Below are 16,669 nucleotides of genomic sequence, written 5' to 3' on the forward strand. Positions count from 1 at the left end.
ACATGTCATCTGTTTCAAACTACAGGCAACTGCGTTCATGGCAAGTTGGCACGGGGCAGGAGCAGGTGCGGGTGGCCATGTCATGCGTTTTCCCTTCTACAATCCACCATCCACCATCCACCGTCCACTGTCCACTGTCCACTGTCCACTGTCCACTGTCCACTGTCCACCGCCACCATCCACGCCCATCTCGACTCCCCATCTCGACTCCTCCTCGCCTCCTTCATCTTCCGCCTGAGTCCCAGGCACCCGTCCCGTCATCTTAAGACTCTCCTAGGCTCTGAACCCTCTTCCTTTTACCTCCTCGGAACTCATTGGAGCATTAATCTCGACGTCAGTCAAGTCTCCCTATCCCTCGTCCATAGGTCCACATAATATCGCATCACCTGGCCTCCCATCTACACTCCTCGTCTTCCCCATACTCTATTCCGACCTCCATATTCCCCTGCCCGTCCAAGACCACGTATATGGTCCCTTCTCCTTATATTTCCATCCTCTTGTCTTCCGCGCCCAACTTCTGTCACCGCACTTCTTCCCCCATTTCCTCACACTGCGCCCTCCCTAGAGCCTTGTTCTTTTAGCAAGAGATACATCTCCAACTCTACCACCACTCCCTAACATGCTCATTCGCCGCTCCCACCATCAAGCCTCTCATTTACGTCAATGAGTGACTACTTGCCTTCTTTCATCGTCGAACCAGTCCTCCGTCAAGCAAGGCGATTCTCTGAGTCACCTGGGCTGAATCTGCCTGCTGTTCCTGTACCCGATTTACAGCGTTGGAACCCATCCCGCCTCTGGGCCACCTCCCCCTCCTCCGATCTTGATGACGACAGCCACCGAGATTCGCGAGAAGAGTCGACCATTCAGTCACTGACTAGGACCCTTCAATTATGGGCCAGTCAGTTCAACGACCTCGAAACAGAACCCACTCCGCCGCTAGGGCCTATGGACGACCTAAATCCTCCTTCTCATAATCTTCAAGATCCTCTTGTTCTGACCGATTTTCCTCCCTTACCTTCTCCTACTCTCGCCCCCCCTCAAACGCGAAACGATAGCGAGACCTCCCTCAACCCTGCCCAAGAACTATCCAATCGGTCAAGAGCTCACCATGGTTCGGGTTCTCGACAACATTCTTCGTCCGACCCTCGCGGTCCTGCCCTGGGCCTGGAAGACTCCCCGTCAACACCCATGTCTCCTCGCTCGGATTCCGAGACTGCTCATCGTTGGAGGGATGGCTCAGGTCCAATACCAGAGGATGATGGCATGTTTCCTCTACGGAAACGAATCACCGCCGTTTGGAATGGCCCTGGCACTGCTGCCGAAAAATCGCGACTGGTACATGGAATGATGATGGAAGGCTACCAACAGCGTCGGTCTGGACGGCCAGTCTCTTCGTCGACAACCACCACCGCACGTGGCTCATGGCCCGGCCCGGATACCCCATCCTCAATCTTGTCCGGCTCACGAGCAGAGTCCCTCAATTATAACCTCTGTCCGGAGGACCTCCTCCCGACCTATGCACCCATCGTCGATCCTCCGCAGGACTATCAGATCGCTCAAACTGCTCTCGGCACTTCCAAGCCCGACCTGGGTTGTGTTCACTACAAGCGAAACGTCAAGATGCAGTGCAACACCTGTCAGAGGTGGTACACCTGCAGATTGTGCCATGACGAAGTCGAGGACCACACTTTACCTCGTCGAGAAACAAAGCACATGTTGTGTATGTTGTGCAAATCTCCGCAACCAGTCTCTCAATTTTGCAAGTCCTGCGACGTCTCTGCTGCCTGCTACTATTGTTCCATCTGCAAATTGTGGAACAACGATCCCAACAAATCTATCTATCATTGCGACGATTGTGGTATTTGTCGCCTTGGGGAGGGCCTTGGGAAGGATTTTTTCCATTGTAAGACATGCGCTGCATGCATGTCGATACAAGCCGAAAGCACTCACAAGTGCATTGAAAGGAGTACCAAATGTGACTGTCCGATATGCGGCGACTATATGTTCACTTCCAACAAGCCCGTCGCTTTCATGCGTTGTGGTCATAGCATCCACGAGTCCTGCTTTGCCGACTGGTGTAATACAAGCTACAAATGCCCCATCTGCTCCAAAAGCATTGCCAACATGGAGAGTCAATTCCGCAGGCTCGATCGTCACATCGAGGAGCAACCCATGCCCGAGGAGTATCGCGATAACCGTGCATACATCTTTTGCAATGATTGCAACAGTCGGAGCATTACAAAGTATCACTGGCTCGGCTTGAAGTGTGCCATCTGTGAATCCTACAACACCACACAGCTGGAACTCCTGGGAGCTGAACAAACCCCACAGCTGCAAGAACAGCAGGAACGAGCACAGCAGAGGGGTGTCAGCGAAGCTGCTTTGACTGCGAGCCAAACACACACGCCTACAGGCGAGCTTGTTCAATCCATCCCAAGTCCCTCGGTGCTGGCCATCCCAGGGGCTACAGCACAGTCTGTGCCAATCAATGATTCTGCAGTCATTCCTGCCACTCCGGTCAATACCAGCCCATCGTGGCTCCTGCCTCACTCCCCCTCCACCAGATCGGCACGATCAATTTCACCCGTCGTTGGCAGCTATTTCGGTACCGGCAATCGAGATCTCCCAGGGCCAGCCCAACCTCCGGCTCCTAGAAGAGGTGCTACGCCATTAGAGGATGACGATGACCTCGATTTCTGGGGTCGTCCGAGTTCGCCCAGCCAGCCAGTTTTCGCCCGGCAAGAGGTTTCCGAATCTGATGAGAGCGACTCCAGTGACGAGTTGATGGAAGATGATGGAGATGATGAAGAAGAGGATGCAATGAACATTTTTGGACATCGATGACATCGTCGGCATCAGCACAATTTCCACCCGTCAGGTACAGACACAAAATCCCCCATAGCGTTACCTTGCATATCAGGAGGTTGGTCAGGTCAGAGCCGGCAGTTTTTGATCAGCATTGTTGTTGGATCTCAACGTCATGTGTTGTTTTACAAGCGAACTTGGGGGTAAGAGGATACTCCTCCGTATGGGTGCATCATGGTCATCTCAAGCATAGCGAGGCGCACAACGGCGCCGGTAAATACGAGTCTATATGGGGAGTGCATTTTGTATCACATCAGAACCAAAACATTGCTGCCAAGTAAGTTAATCTTTGAAATTTTGGAATATAGTCGAATTATGCTACGGCCAAGCTCAATACACATCATCAGCTTCTGCGATTGTGGCCCCCCCGGAACCAGGAACAAAGGTATCCTCGAATTCCTTGGTACACCTATTTACTCTCGCATCATACGTGAAAGAGCGGCGAAATCGGAGCTTAGGACTACTATAATTGATTGTCTCTGGTGATACTACCAACTGTCTACCTGGATCGTGCACTCATCATCTCCACGCCGCAAGTTGTCCGAAAATATCCATTGGGCTTTGATTGCTCCACGCCACAGATCCATTCGAGCGTCTCGTCTCAACATTCTCCACCGATGCAGCGTGTGCGACTCAAGTCCTCCGCACGCTCTTACAGAAATAATATGGCTTCATGTGTCAAATGAGCCCGTTCACCATCACGACGTTGCCAACCCCATCTCCCCATCTACCCAGAAGTCGATCAGCCCCTCTAACAATGCTAACAACCCCTGCGGCATACTAACTTAAAAACATCTTGACATGGCCATCACGTCTTTCCGTGGTTGTCTTGCACTTTTGAGGAGCCTGCCCATATCACCCAATCCTGTCCCATACTCAAACAAAAACCTCAATGCTCAAATGCCCGTGTCGAACTTGAGAAACACAAAAATCTGCCAGTGCTCGAGGTGATGAAGGCGAACAGCAGTCCCCGTCGCTGCCGAGGCATCGAGTCGGCTGATTCAATATCCATCGACACGAGTGCAGGGGCGCGGCCACGAAGCCCTCTCTTGCGCTACGTCGATAATGCTCTACCCTCTTGAGCTGGCATGGTCATGGTTTCGTAGACGTTTCGGCACTTGAAGCCCATGCCGCTGCCCAGAATTTCCAAGCTAGCTGCAACCCCCTGTACTTTTCGTGGTCATTGATCTCAGTTAAATGGTAGTTAATTGTAGTATTGCTGCAGCCTCCACCGTTCGAACTGCTGAGCGGCGTTTTGTAGTCGCTTAACTTTTCAAGTCTATGCATCATGTGGGAAAAAAAATATCGATATGTTTCATCAACATACATCTCTGGAATGTATCACCAATGTCATCAGCCACGACCGCATGATTTGTATGCTTCTGATGGGCATTCAAGTGCATTGGCTCAGTGTCGCTAGCATACTCTCACACGTCTAATGAGGCGGTGAAGTGCGATAGGAGCCGTTGGCCCGGCCATCGACATTGCTCGAGTCATCGTTTGGGGAACCTTCTCCAGCAAGCTTCTTATCTGAGGCAACGATTTTGCCGTGAATGGTTTGCAACTCAGACCCCTTGATTCCTTTGTTCGGCCAGTAGGTCGCGGCGTAGTCCCTGTCCATGAGTTAGTACAAGTCCATGTGCTGTTCAGAGGCTACCTTACCAGAATCGCTTCTCCACCGACTCATTAGGCTCCTCCAACTCGGTCACTTGCTCGGTGATAAAGTTTCCAATTTGCTTCAATAGGACTCTCAACTCGTTGGCTCGTTGTTGCCCATCAGGTATCGCGCTCTTGGTCGTAGCCTTGATCTTTCGAAGGCTTTCACGGACCGGCTTGAATATCATCACCATTAAAGGATCGACCTCAGCCGCACTTCCATTGGTGGCCGCCTCACTGCGCCTGTGATCGCTACCATGGCGGTTATGTGGGCCATGATCATCACGATGCCGACGATGGTCTCTGTTATCGGATTCCCTATCCCGCTGTGGGTGTCGTAGCTCTGATCGTGGGGTACCATATCTCTCTGAACTTTCGCGATGAGGTTGGCTCGCAGGCCGGCGGTGTTTGTCGGACTCACGGCGATCCTTTCGTGGAGCAGGGGAGTCGTTGTGACGGACCTTGTCAAGCTTCTTGTTGTTCCGATGATGATTTTCCACAGCTCTCTTGGCTGCAGGGTCATCAGCATACTTGCTTTTAAGCACGGAGAGCAGATAGTCAGCTCGTCGAACAAGATGGACTGCTCCAGGGGATTTGGCATTCTTTGCATCCAACCGCTCTCTCTCCGCTTTCTTGTCGACACGATGCTCCTCTAAAAAGAATTTATCATGAAGACCAAGATCAGGATCGTCTCTGATCTTTTCCCAAGCACCATAGCCATGACGTGAGATTCCCACGCAAAGCATCCCATCTTCTCTTGCGCCCCAGGCGCAGGTATAGCCTGCATGTTTTGTGGCTTCGGCGATCCGGAAGGATTTGAAATCAGGGTCTTTAGATGTCACCTCTTGCAGTAAACGCATCTCAGCAGGTCTTTCGAGGATAGTTTCGGCGTTAATACGTTTTACACCATGAAGTTCGAACAGGACAGCTTTCTTGTCCTTCTTGGTCAGCGGGCGATTTGCGCTGCGTTCCAAATCTTCCATGCGTTGCTGTTCCTGTTTAAATAGCCGGAGAGATTCGTCCCAGACCTCATTCATGGCGGCTTTGACGACTTCCATATCTCTGCCTCGGAGGCGAGCCTCTGTCAAGAACTCCTCGGTTCTGTCATCGATTGAGCCGTACCGAAGATGACCTTTGATGAGGTAACGGTATTCTCGCTCACTCAAAGGTCTTGACGGGTCAGACTTGGGGCCGCCCTCTTCGGAGTCACTATCAGAATCAACCTCCTTCTGGCGCTGCTCTTGGCGTCTAGTTTTGCGGGCGTCTCGATCGTCGGTCTGGTGGTTTCGCACGCGAGGTTTGTTTTGTTCGATAACTTCTTCGAGGTACTTTTCGTCGGCCTTCCGCTGCTCCTCGGCCTTAATATTCTCCAGTTGTTCCTTAGGAATAATATCTTCCCAGGAGAGTTCATCCACTTTGACGTCGACAAAGTCAAAGGATCGCAGAAAGTCTTCACCACCGTCGGCATCAGTGCCGTCTGGCTGCTCAACTTTGTAATCCTCGGCGTTGTTAAGCATGGCATCTAGGTCAAGTTCTTCCAATTTTTTCTGGTTACCAGTTTGTTCGAACATTTTCTGTCCTCTTTTTTTTAGAATTCGAGAAATCTCACTGGATGATCCAGGTTCGCCGACCAGCGCATTTCGACGGGCTTGAGTTTCCTTATCTGTGACACCTCGTTGAATGGTCAAAAATTCCAACATCAGCTTGTTTCTCGCACGTTCTAGGATTTCCTCTTCGACAGTCTCCTTGGACACCAAACGGTAGACGCTGACTGGCTTGACCTGACCAATTCTGTGAGCACGTGCCATTGCTTGGAGGTCAGCTTGGGGATTCCAGTCAGAATCAAAAATGATGACGGTATCGGCGGTCATGAGGTTGATGCCCAAACCACCGGCACGAGTTGATAGCAAAAAGCAGAAGTCGGTGCTGTCAGGGGCATTGAAATGATCAATGGCGATACGTCGAGGTGCGGCGGCAATCGTACCGTCTAATCGCTGGTAAGCATGACCCCGATATTCCATATAATCTCCGAGAATGTCGAGCATTTTGACCATTTGAGAAAAGATCAACACACGGTGGCCATCGCGCTTCAGCTTGGTGAGTAGCTGATCAAGCAGCATCATCTTGCCGCTGCTTGTGACGAGTGCGCGTAGCACTTCCTCACGTCGCGCGCCTTCAGGAACCAGACGTTCCTCAGCACTTGGAAACATGAATGGATGGTTGCTAGCTTTCTTCAGTTCCATCATGATGTTGAGCAGAGACTGTTTCTGGCCTTTGGCGCCCTGGTTGAGAGCGGCATAGTTCTTTGTCAGGATATTTTTGTAGTATTCGAGCTGGATATCTGACAACTCAACGCGGATGATCTTTTCCGACTTGGGTGGTAAATCTTTCTCCACCTTCTGCTTCGTTCGCCGTAGCATAAATGGCTTGATATCTTCTGTGAGCTGAGAGATCTTGGCGCTGGCTTCTTCATTCGTCAAGTCCATGTTCTCATCAATGTTGACGACACCAGGGTTGAGGAAATCGAACAGCGCCGAGAGCTCGCCGAGGTTGTTCTGGACTGGAGTGCCGGTAATGAGCAGTCGAGCAGGAGCCTTGAATTCTCGAAGACGATCGTAGAGCTGAGAGTCCCGATTCTTGAGACGATGGGCCTCGTCCACTGCCATGAACTGCCATTTGATTTGACTCAAGAAGGCAGCATCATGAAGAACATATTCGTATGTGGTGAGCAAAACGTGGAAGCGAGGATGACGGGTGTTGCCATCAGGCAAGAGCTCGTAATCTTTGATGATATTCCGTGCGGTCTGGTTGCCATTGTAGATGACATAGTTCAGGTCTGGGGCCCACATGTCAAACGTATCAGCCCAGGCAGGCATGGTAGAAAGGGGGACGGCAACGAGAAACGGTCCTTGCTGGCCACGGTTATGTCTGAGCCAAGACAGAAAAGCAACAGTCTGGACAGTCTTGCCCAAACCCATTTCGTCTGCAAGAACGACATTCTTGCCTTTGACCCAATTATAAGCCAGGAAGTTGAGACCAGTCATTTGGAAGTCTCTCAAAGTGCCATTTTGGATATAAGACGGTTGCTCCCGAACAGGCTGGAAGGCTGAGCGTGAAGCAAGATTGCTTTCGGTGGTATCAGACTTGAAGTCTTCCCTCCGGCGATTGATATAGCGATCAATCTCGTTCTGGGCAATCTCACTGACGAGGGCCGAGGACTCCCAGGTGGCTTGATCGTAGAAGAGGCCTTTCCACTTGACATAGTACTCGATGCCTTCTTCGCCATCACGATCACCAATGACTCGTTCAACCTTTTTGTAGTCGTCGAGGGTATCGGCATACTGCTCACGGTCAAGAATCCATTTTTCCCTGTCTTCAGGGGCAATGGTTTTGTCGGTGAGCACGTGGATATCGGTAAGTAAGGTCTTTCTGATATAGTTCTCGAGCCGGCGAACGCTTTTGACGCCAATGAGGCTCTCACTGGTTTCCCATGTGGCATGATAGTAAGCCTTCTGTTGCCACTTGATTAAGAATTCGTAATCATCTTTGGAAGGATTCTCGGTGGTGACATCTGGCTTGAGACGGTGGTTGAGGACAATGTCAATGGCGGGAGAGTTGTCTTCTACACCGTTAGCCCAGTAGCTTGGGGTCAGTGTGTCTGGGTCATTGTCGTCAAACATGTCGTCGTCGTCATCTTCGTTGTAGGTAGACACTTTTGCAGCTTTGCGAGTTGAGAATCTGACCTCGGCATGGGCGGGTGTCAGGCTCTCGGCAGACTGCAGTAATCTCCGACGTTGTTTTTTACTGAGCCTGGCCCTGCGTCCACCATAGGCATCAGAGTCACCATCGGAAGCTGAAGGGGACTCGACGACTGGAGTAGGCTGGTTTGAGGAACGACGAGAGGTGCCAGCTCTCAGGCGTTTGCGAGGTCTGGGAGCGATGTCGGAGTCGGAATCTTGTTCGCCAGAGGACTCGGCCATGTTGGGGACTGCTCTGGCACGTCCACTTCGCCTCAGACCATACATCTCTGGATTGCTCCGAATGTAATCATCCTCTTCTGCCTGTGGTGCTTTCCTCTTTGCAGGACGGATAGATTCGTCGGATGAAGAGTGGTCGGAGGGTTCGAGCTCGGATGTGGTTCTGGGTACTTGTATCGATGTGTCCATTTCATCATCCTCATCGAGTCCAGCAGGAGGTTCAGAAGGGGTAGAATCGTTCTGTTCCGAAAATCGTTGGTGGTCGTCGTCGACTTCGGTTTGTGACGGCGAGGCGGCGGCAGCGACAGGCTCGGCAGGGTCCGACAGGTCACTACCGCTATCGGAGTGGGTAGCGCCGTTGGCGACAGTGGACATTTTGGAAGTAGAAGCCGGCTCGAACGGTGTAACAGGAGGCTCAGACGCTTCTGGTATCGAGGGAGGAGGTGGTTGAGCAAGGATATCGGAGGCTAGAAAAAGAGGCGTCAGCAGGGCCGAGGTGGTGGCATAGGCAGAGTACCAAAAGGTACGACGAAGTATGGAACAGACAGGCGATTCAGAAAATGGTATAATTAAATCAACAGTGAGAATGTAAGACCAAACAAGTATAATATATGATGGAAATGAGGTGGGTTTGAAGCGACGGTGATGAGAGTGCTCTTAAGATGACAGGCTGAGGGGTGGTTTGGTGGAGGAATGAGTCAGGACTGCGGTGGAAGCAGGACATCAAACGCACAGCACGGTCGATGACTCGAGAACTTGAGATAAGGCTGGGAACAGTGTATCGTTCTTGTCCACAGGATGGTGAGGGCAAATGCGCAATCGAACCAGCGCGGAGGGTTAAGGTGATGGATGGGGCAGCAACAAGGCAGAATCTGAAAGGGTAACAAAGCTGACGACTTACTCTCCATAGTGGCAGGAAACAGAGTCCCAAGACTCTACAAGTGGACAGAGGCAGGTAGCTCAGGGTTAGAAGAGTATTTTGACAGAAGAAGAAGATGTCTGGACTTGAGGTGGAGGGTGCATGGTATAGGCAATGTAGACGTATGAAAGTATGGAGACTGGAGTGCAGACGAGTGCGGAAAGATGTGAGTCTCAAAAGGGCCTGTAAGGTTCAGGGCCGTGAGGACCTCGCGCCTGCCGTGATAATAATAAAGAAAGTATGCCGAGCCACTCAAGCGGAGTTAGTAGACGCTAATGTGCTTGGCATTGTTTGCACTCCTTACACTTTAACAGCCTTGTGTGTTGCTAGCCACAGGCAGATTTTTTATTGTTCTTGACGCTGCCAACTGACCAGAATTCCACAATGTTGATAATATTAGTATTGACCTACGGATTGCCTAAAGGAACATTATGCATTTGCAGAGAACCTTCCTTACGACAGTGCCATCAAATTGAGTGAGACTACGGAGTATCTTCTGTAAATCTAAACCATAAATCTGCACCTGCCTGTCACACTCTTCGATGACATTACACACACTTTGTCATGACTCATGGTCGCACAAAATCCGAGAGAGAGAAAATAGATGAGAAGATCAAAACAGGTGAGAACCCAACATAGGAAAAGTGTTTAACAAGGGATAATTGAAGGATATTTCCCCAGGTCATTTGGCCCCCCAAACTAGAGCCAATCAGCAGGACCTGAATATTGATTAAATCAGTCTGTCAAAAATGTCGTGGCTCTTGGGCGTCATTGGCCATGTCGTGGGGCTCTCTCGGCTCAGGCAGAGGCATCCCACCAACTAAAATACTCCCAAGCCCTACCCATTAGTGCCATTATTGGTGCCCACCACGCCTGTTACAGTCCTCCCACTGTTGGCTGTCCGCTACACTAAAGTAAACTACAGTAAACTACTCCGTACGTAGAGGCAGAATCGTCAGAATAATAATAATTCAATTCACACAACAGCCCCTCCTCAGTCACCGCAATCCCCAAACTTCACTGTCTGCCCTCTTTTTGATCTTCCTCTACTTTGTGCACTTTTCACTCTTGCCTGGCTGTTCACCGCGTCAACCTTACTTCTACACGCTATCACATCTCACTCAGTGTACCTGCCTGCGCTCATTCAATTTTCTCCCACATCTCTCGAGTACTGCCAACAAACCCACTCCCCGCCACGACAGGACTCGGTCTGCGATCGCCGCTATGTCGGACAAATTAACAAGGTACTTGCCCTCTTCGCCTCTTTATGGGTGGTGATGCCAACTGACATCCTCCTAGAATTGCTATTGTCAATAGTGACAAGGTTGGTGGTGCCTCTTTGGCAACTTCAAAAGTTTGTGACGGCTAATCCTTAATCCTTCGTCTCACAGTGCAAACCAAAAGTGAGCCACCCCACTCATGAATGATCACAGCCATAGACTGACAATACCTAGAAATGTCGTCAAGAATGTAAAAAGTCTTGCCCCGTCGTTCGAACCGGCAAACTCTGCATCGAAGTCACTCCCGAATCCAAGATTGCCTACATCTCCGAGCGTTTGTGCATTGGCTGTGGTATCTGTCCGAAAAAATGTCCATTCGGTGCGATTCACATCATCAACCTTCCCACAAACCTCGAGACCCAGGTCACCCATCGGTATTCTGCAAACAGTTTCAAGTTGCACAGACTTCCCATGCCCCGGCCTGGTCAGGTTCTTGGTTTGGTAGGCACAAACGGTATCGGCAAGAGCACGGCTTTGAAGATCTTGAGTGGAAAATTGAAGCCCAACTTGGGTCGATATGACAACCCACCAGATTGGGAAGAGATTTTGCGATACTTTCGTGGCTCTGAATTGCAAAGTATGTCTTGTGTCTACCATCGTCTGTTCCCAATCATCTGATTTTGTCTAGATTACTTTACAAAGGTTCTCGAGGATGACCTCAAGGCCATTGTCAAACCTCAGTACGTCGACCAACTGCCACGAGCCATCAAGGGCCCCATCAAGAATGTCAAGCCCTTGATTCAACAAAAGTCCGAATTGGGCAATCTCGACCACATCATGGACGTCTTGGGTATGTGAATGCCACTCAGCCTCACCTATCACCATGTCATCACTAACTTTTCAAAAGAACTCAACGCCGTTTCCGAGCGTGAGGTCTCGCTTCTCTCTGGCGGAGAACTCCAACGATTTGCCATTGCCCTAGTTGCCGTTCAAAAAGCGGACGTTTACATGTTTGACGAGCCCTCGTCCTACCTTGATGTCAAACAACGTCTAAGCGCAGCAAAGACCATCCGTGAACTGTTGAGACCCGACGACTACGTGATTGTCGTCGAACACGATTTGTCAGTCCTTGATTACCTCTCCGATTTCATCTGTGTGCTCTACGGAAGACCTGCCGTTTACGGTGTCGTCACCCTCCCGTCCTCAGTTCGTGAGGGTATCAATATTTTCCTCGATGGCAACATTCCAACCGAGAATCTCCGATTCCGCGAGGAGAGCTTGACTTTCCGTATTGCCGAAGCTGGTGAAGACTATATGGCCGATCGAGATCGTGGCTTCCAATATCCCCGCATGCAGAAAACCTTGGGCGGTTTCCATTTGAGCATCGAAAAGGGCGATTTCACTGACTCGGAGATCATCGTCATGATGGGTGAAAATGGAACAGGCAAGACGACTTTCATCAAGATGCTTGCCGGCGCAGAACAACCCGATGGAACCACCAGGGTTCCCAAGCTCAATGTCTCGATGAAACCCCAAAAGATCACACCCAAGTTCACCGGTACTGTCCGCCAGCTTTTCTTCAAGAGGATCAAGGCCGCTTTCCTGAGCCCTCAATTCCAGACCGACGTTTACAAACCCTTGAAGATTGACGACTTCATTGACCAAGAAGTTCAAAATCTCTCGGGTGGTGAATTGCAACGTGTGGCCATCGTTCTGGCTCTTGGTATCCCTGCCGACATCTATCTTATCGACGAGCCATCCGCCTATCTCGATTCCGAGCAACGTATCATCGCTGCACGTGTCATCAAGCGGTACATCATGCACGCCAAGAAGACAGCCTTTATCGTCGAGCACGATTTCATCATGGCCACTTATCTCGCTGATCGTGTCATTGTCTTTGACGGCAAACCATCCGTGGATGCTCGAGCAAACGCGCCAGAATCTCTCCTGACTGGATGCAACAAATTCTTGAAAAATCTTGATGTGACCTTCCGTCGAGACCCCAATTCATACCGTCCTCGCATCAACAAATACCAATCTCAAATGGACCAGGAGCAGAAGCTAGCGGGCAACTACTTCTTTTTGGAAGATGAGAGTTAAAATTGCATTTTTCACCAAGGGCAACTATCAAAACTATCATCACCGTCATCATCACCACGATGAACAAAAGCATAATGACCAGCACCATTACGACGGAACGAGTCACGATCACGACCAACCGGTCAGCAGCCATACCAGCTCCACGACGTTGAAGAGCACGGGCAAAGGTGCAAAAAAGCGTAGAGGAGGTGTTGTGATCAACGACGAAGATGCCGAATCGGAAGAAAGTGATGAAGAGGGAGATGACCTTCCCGGCAGTGGTTGACCTCCTGCGCCCTTGGAGAAAGATGTCATTGCAGATTGTTCGCTTTCAATGTGTAATGGGATCTTCTCTTCGCGATCTTTTTGCGAACAGGGTCCGGGTCAAGTTAGGTGGCCACTGCCTCATCAGCCCCATTTTTGACTAGGCGACTACGGAGTAGGTAGCATCAATGTGGGTCGAAGCGGGTACGGGCGAGACGTTAGCTCTTCTTTTGCCAAAGCTATCAGGAAGACGTGAACGAGGCAGGTGACAAGCCTGTCGTGCTCGCAGTGGTGGTGGAAAAGCATTCCCCTTACAGAGACACCTACCAGCAGCCGACCTTAATGGTCTCTCATTCCTTTGCTGGCCACTCGACGGGACATGTTGCTGTCGACGTAGATGAATTGAAGAACAGAGATACTATCAAGACATGAAATCAAAATGTTTTCATGCTCGTGCTTGAAATTTTGGGATCTTAATTCTCTTCTTCGTGACTGGTAGCACCATTGATCCTGTAAAACGGACGAAATTGACGTCGATACCCAGATGGATCGGGAACGTATTTCGTCTTCTGTCAACAGATTGGATCCAGGTATGACCGAGGAGGAGATGGTGGAGTAAATGTCAAGAATTATGATCTTTTTGTGCTTTTTTCGTTCCCTAAACTTTTACTGCTAGCCTGCGCAAACATGAGGGCAGCGATCCAGTGTGTGATGTGACCAAGAGTATCAACTTTTGTCTACTAAATCGACTTGACTTGATCTACCAAGTCGCATCGTAGCCCATTCTTGCTTGATCATGGGCAAGGGAGCTAAGCTGCTCCCCAAGTCTGGGCTGACCACAGTCTCACCATCCTTTGAGAAAGCAATCACGCATGCAGTCCCATTCGCCCGGCTATCTCCACGTCTGGTGCGACTGCGCAATGCGCAAAGCGTTTGACTCTCACAGAGAAACCCCTCTTCTCGCACAGCAAGTCTTAACCAGGCCTTAGAGTAGGTTCGCTGTATGGCTCTATTACAGTAAGTCTTTGGCCTCCAACTTGACAATCTGTGACACCTTTTCATCAACATCTTTTCCACTTAAAGCCTCCTTCAGCCGTTGCTTGTACTGTGGCAACTTCTCGTAGCTGCTATCCAGGGAGTTCAGAGCTAGTAACGCCTTGGTCGCAAGCAGGAATTTTCGTTTTCGAATGTACAACTCAAATGCCGCGGCTTGTACCTCAACAGACTGGTGGTTGAACTCGAGCAGAGGGGCGAGAAACTTCGAGGCGTCCTTGAGGGGTTCTTTGGTTTCGACGAGGGTCTTACCAAAGGGATCCTTGTCTTCTTTTTTAGCGTCAACATCTTCGGATTTGGGAGTCGGCTTAGCGGCCTTTTGGGCGGCTTTCTTGTCCGCCTCGGCCTTTTCCATCTTCTCTTGCTCTCGTTTGGCCTTTTTGAGTGCTTTTTTACGTTCGGCGGCGTTGAGTTCCGCGCTTGCGTTACCATTTACCGTCAATGGGATGGGACCGTGCTGGAGGTCCGGGTTGTCAAAGAGGAGAATGTAGGCGTGGACAGCCGAGATGGCTGCAGAGGAGAAGAAGGGGTGGTCCCTTAAGCGGTCTTCCCAGCGGAGCATGTCGACGTATGCTCTAATCATGCCTTTTCGGAGGGAGAAATTATGGAAGTCGAATTGGTCATCTTGCCAGATTTCAAAGACGGCGAGAACTTGGTGGAAGCGCTTTAGGGCCAGACCCAGTTTGCGCTGGCGGAGGTAGGATTTTCCATCTTCTGTCAAGTACCAGACGGCTTGCATATCGATCAGGTCGCCCAGAGGACCTCCAGACTTGTTCTGAGTGAACATGGAGGCAGTCTCAAGGGCTTTCTCATTTTGATCTGCTCGAAGCTGGTATTTGGCACTCTTTGTGTTGATCGCACGGTCTTTCTCGTCCAGGGATCGAGCATAGTCCATGACTTCTGCTGCTTTGACGAGATCACCTTTGTGTTTGTATGCTCTCGCTTTGACCGAGTGATAGTCAACTGACTTGGGATCTAGCTGGATGAGTTTGTCGGCATAGTCAAGAGCCCTGTCAAGGTCTCTACTGAGTTTGTAGTTGTAATGTTGTGCAAGGAAATAGAGGACGGATGCTTCAAAGTGTGACTTGTCCTGGTCGCCGTTAATGCTGATGCCGTTGGTCTGTGAGGGGCCTTTGCTGGAGGCATAGCCCTCGACCAAACTTTGGATCCTGCCACGTTTGTCGGAATCGGTGTATAATTGCTTGATGTTGGCAAAAGTGGATGGAACGCCTTTTTGGAAGAATTTCTGCAGGTAGACTTCGGCAGCATTTGTGAAATCCTGACCAGACAAGACATCGAGTAATCTTCGCCTGGGCAGGTCTGCTTTTGGATACTTGTCCGCCAGTTGTTCATAGGCGACTTTGAGATCGAGTGCAGGGCCATCTTTTAGCCCTTTAGCGTCGATGTAGCCATCATAGTAAGCGGAATTGTCGGAATTTCGATCGAGTAGGAGGGCATAGGCAGCCTCGGCTTCTGACTTACGGCCCAAGCGCGCGAGGTAATCAGCCCGCATCTCGAGGACACCCTGAACATCAGGGCTCTTTTTGCCAACAGCATCGAGATGGTCGAGGGCCTTTTCGACTTCCCCGGATTCTGCGATTATGTAGTTCTTATATAGGACCGCTTCCCAATGTTCGATGTCGTTTCTGTTTGGTTTGGTTTTCAAGGTATCTTCAAAGGTGGTCAGAACATTTTGGGCGTCTTCGTAGTTGCCAGCGAGGTGGTGAGCAATGGCTAAAGCGGTCCAATTTTGACGAATGCCAGGCTTTTGTTGTAACATGTTTCTTCTACTTGAAATGTAACCTTCATAGTCTCTCATCTGGATTTGGAGATGTGCCAGATCCCTTTGTATGGGGGCGGAGTCTGGTTCTAACCGGAGAGCGAATTTGTATGCCTTGATGGCCTCCTCAAAATTCTTCTCGGCTCGATACAGCAAGCCATAGACGTGCCAACAAACGTGAGATTTCATGTTGTTGTTCAAGGCGATTTTGGCGAGAGCGAAGGCTTCTTCGGTGTGACCTTGGGAATTGATGATGAGGGCTTTCATGGCTTGAGTATCGGCATGATTGGGATGCTTGCGGAGAATCTGCTCGGCGGCCTTTAAACCTGGGAGTTGAGGTCAGGTGGGAAAAGTCGGAGACGGGCAGTGATGGGTATCAGCTTACCTTTTTTATACTGCTTGTTCTCAAAGTGGCGGACCACCTGTCGGAACAGGGCGCCATCTTTGTTACTCAACTGCGGTTGCGCCTGAGCCATTCTGGCGCAGTGAACGAGGAGATGGGATGGTGTGGGAGGGAAGTGCAAAATGCAGGTCGATTCGGTGCAGGATGGGTCAACCAAACGAGATGGGTAAGGAGCAAAGGAAGAGATTATACGGGAATGAGCGAGTGATGCCGGAGAACAGGATTCATCAAACAGACTTGCTCCCCCCAAACGTCTAAAGCTGACTGAAGAGAAGAGATGGTGAGATGGACGACATTGAGAACATGCGAGGACTAAGTGGATAAACTGTAAAGAGGCTGCGTCAAGTGGCCCGATGGTAGCCTTGTCTTGGCAATTATCACACATCCATAACAGCCTGGAGAAGACCCAGTCACCCAGTGCATTTGCCTACCTACCTAGGTACCTAAGCACAA

General features: G+C 50.4%; 4 protein-coding genes across 4 annotated transcripts; 2 read left to right on the forward strand and 2 right to left on the reverse strand.

The window, feature by feature from the left end:
- Positions 1–149: 149 nt before the first annotated feature.
- On the forward strand, positions 150–3,251 carry PV10_08000 (uncharacterized protein). The gene has a single exon (XM_016372969.1). The coding sequence runs from the start codon at positions 664–666 to the stop codon at positions 2,842–2,844; it is 2,181 nt and encodes a 726-aa protein (XP_016219880.1). The 5' UTR covers positions 150–663; the 3' UTR covers positions 2,845–3,251.
- A 74-nt stretch (positions 3,252–3,325) lies between these two features.
- Positions 3,326–9,567, reverse strand: PV10_08001 (uncharacterized protein). Its single transcript, XM_016372970.1, has 3 exons — positions 9,400–9,567; positions 4,528–8,965; positions 3,326–4,478 (listed from the first exon to the last, which is right to left on the reverse strand). The coding sequence occupies exons 1-3, from the start codon at positions 9,404–9,406 to the stop codon at positions 4,301–4,303; spliced, it is 4,623 nt and encodes a 1,540-aa protein (XP_016219881.1). The 5' UTR covers positions 9,407–9,567; the 3' UTR covers positions 3,326–4,300.
- Positions 9,568–10,418: 851 nt separating this feature from the next.
- On the forward strand, positions 10,419–13,448 carry PV10_08002 (translation initiation factor RLI1). Its single transcript, XM_016372971.1, has 6 exons — positions 10,419–10,661; positions 10,717–10,741; positions 10,809–10,820; positions 10,872–11,274; positions 11,326–11,487; positions 11,545–13,448. Exons 1-6 carry the CDS (start codon positions 10,642–10,644, stop codon positions 12,735–12,737), a joined length of 1,815 nt encoding a protein of 604 aa, XP_016219882.1. The 5' UTR covers positions 10,419–10,641; the 3' UTR covers positions 12,738–13,448.
- A 153-nt stretch (positions 13,449–13,601) lies between these two features.
- Positions 13,602–16,503, reverse strand: PV10_08003 (uncharacterized protein). Its single transcript, XM_016372972.1, has 2 exons — positions 16,199–16,503; positions 13,602–16,139 (listed from the first exon to the last, which is right to left on the reverse strand). The coding sequence occupies exons 1-2, from the start codon at positions 16,287–16,289 to the stop codon at positions 13,993–13,995; spliced, it is 2,238 nt and encodes a 745-aa protein (XP_016219883.1). The 5' UTR covers positions 16,290–16,503; the 3' UTR covers positions 13,602–13,992.
- Between the last annotated feature and the right edge of the window lie 166 nt (positions 16,504–16,669).

This window comes from Exophiala mesophila (assembly GCF_000836275.1).
Source record: "Exophiala mesophila strain CBS 40295 unplaced genomic scaffold supercont1.6, whole genome shotgun sequence".
Classification (NCBI taxonomy): domain Eukaryota; kingdom Fungi; phylum Ascomycota; class Eurotiomycetes; order Chaetothyriales; family Herpotrichiellaceae; genus Exophiala; species Exophiala mesophila.

Excerpts from the sequence above, each read along its gene's own strand:
- PV10_08000 (XM_016372969.1), top strand. The coding sequence starts at position 664 with ATGAGTGACTACTTGCCTTCTTTCATCGTCGAACCAGTCCTCCGTCAA.
- PV10_08003 (XM_016372972.1), bottom strand. The coding sequence starts at position 16,289 with ATGGCTCAGGCGCAACCGCAGTTGAGTAACAAAGATGGCGCCCTGTTC. Across the intron at positions 16,140-16,198 it reads GAACAAGCAGTATAAAAAAG|GTTTAAAGGCCGCCGAGCAG; the intron begins GTAAGCTGATAC and ends CTCAACTCCCAG.
- PV10_08002 (XM_016372971.1), top strand. The coding sequence starts at position 10,642 with ATGTCGGACAAATTAACAAG. Across the intron at positions 10,662-10,716 it reads ATGTCGGACAAATTAACAAG|AATTGCTATTGTCAATAGTG; the intron begins GTACTTGCCCTC and ends ACATCCTCCTAG. Across the intron at positions 11,488-11,544 it reads CCACATCATGGACGTCTTGG|AACTCAACGCCGTTTCCGAG; the intron begins GTATGTGAATGC and ends ACTTTTCAAAAG.
- PV10_08001 (XM_016372970.1), bottom strand. Across the intron at positions 4,479-4,527 it reads TCGGTGGAGAAGCGATTCTG|GGACTACGCCGCGACCTACT; the intron begins GTAAGGTAGCCT and ends ACTCATGGACAG.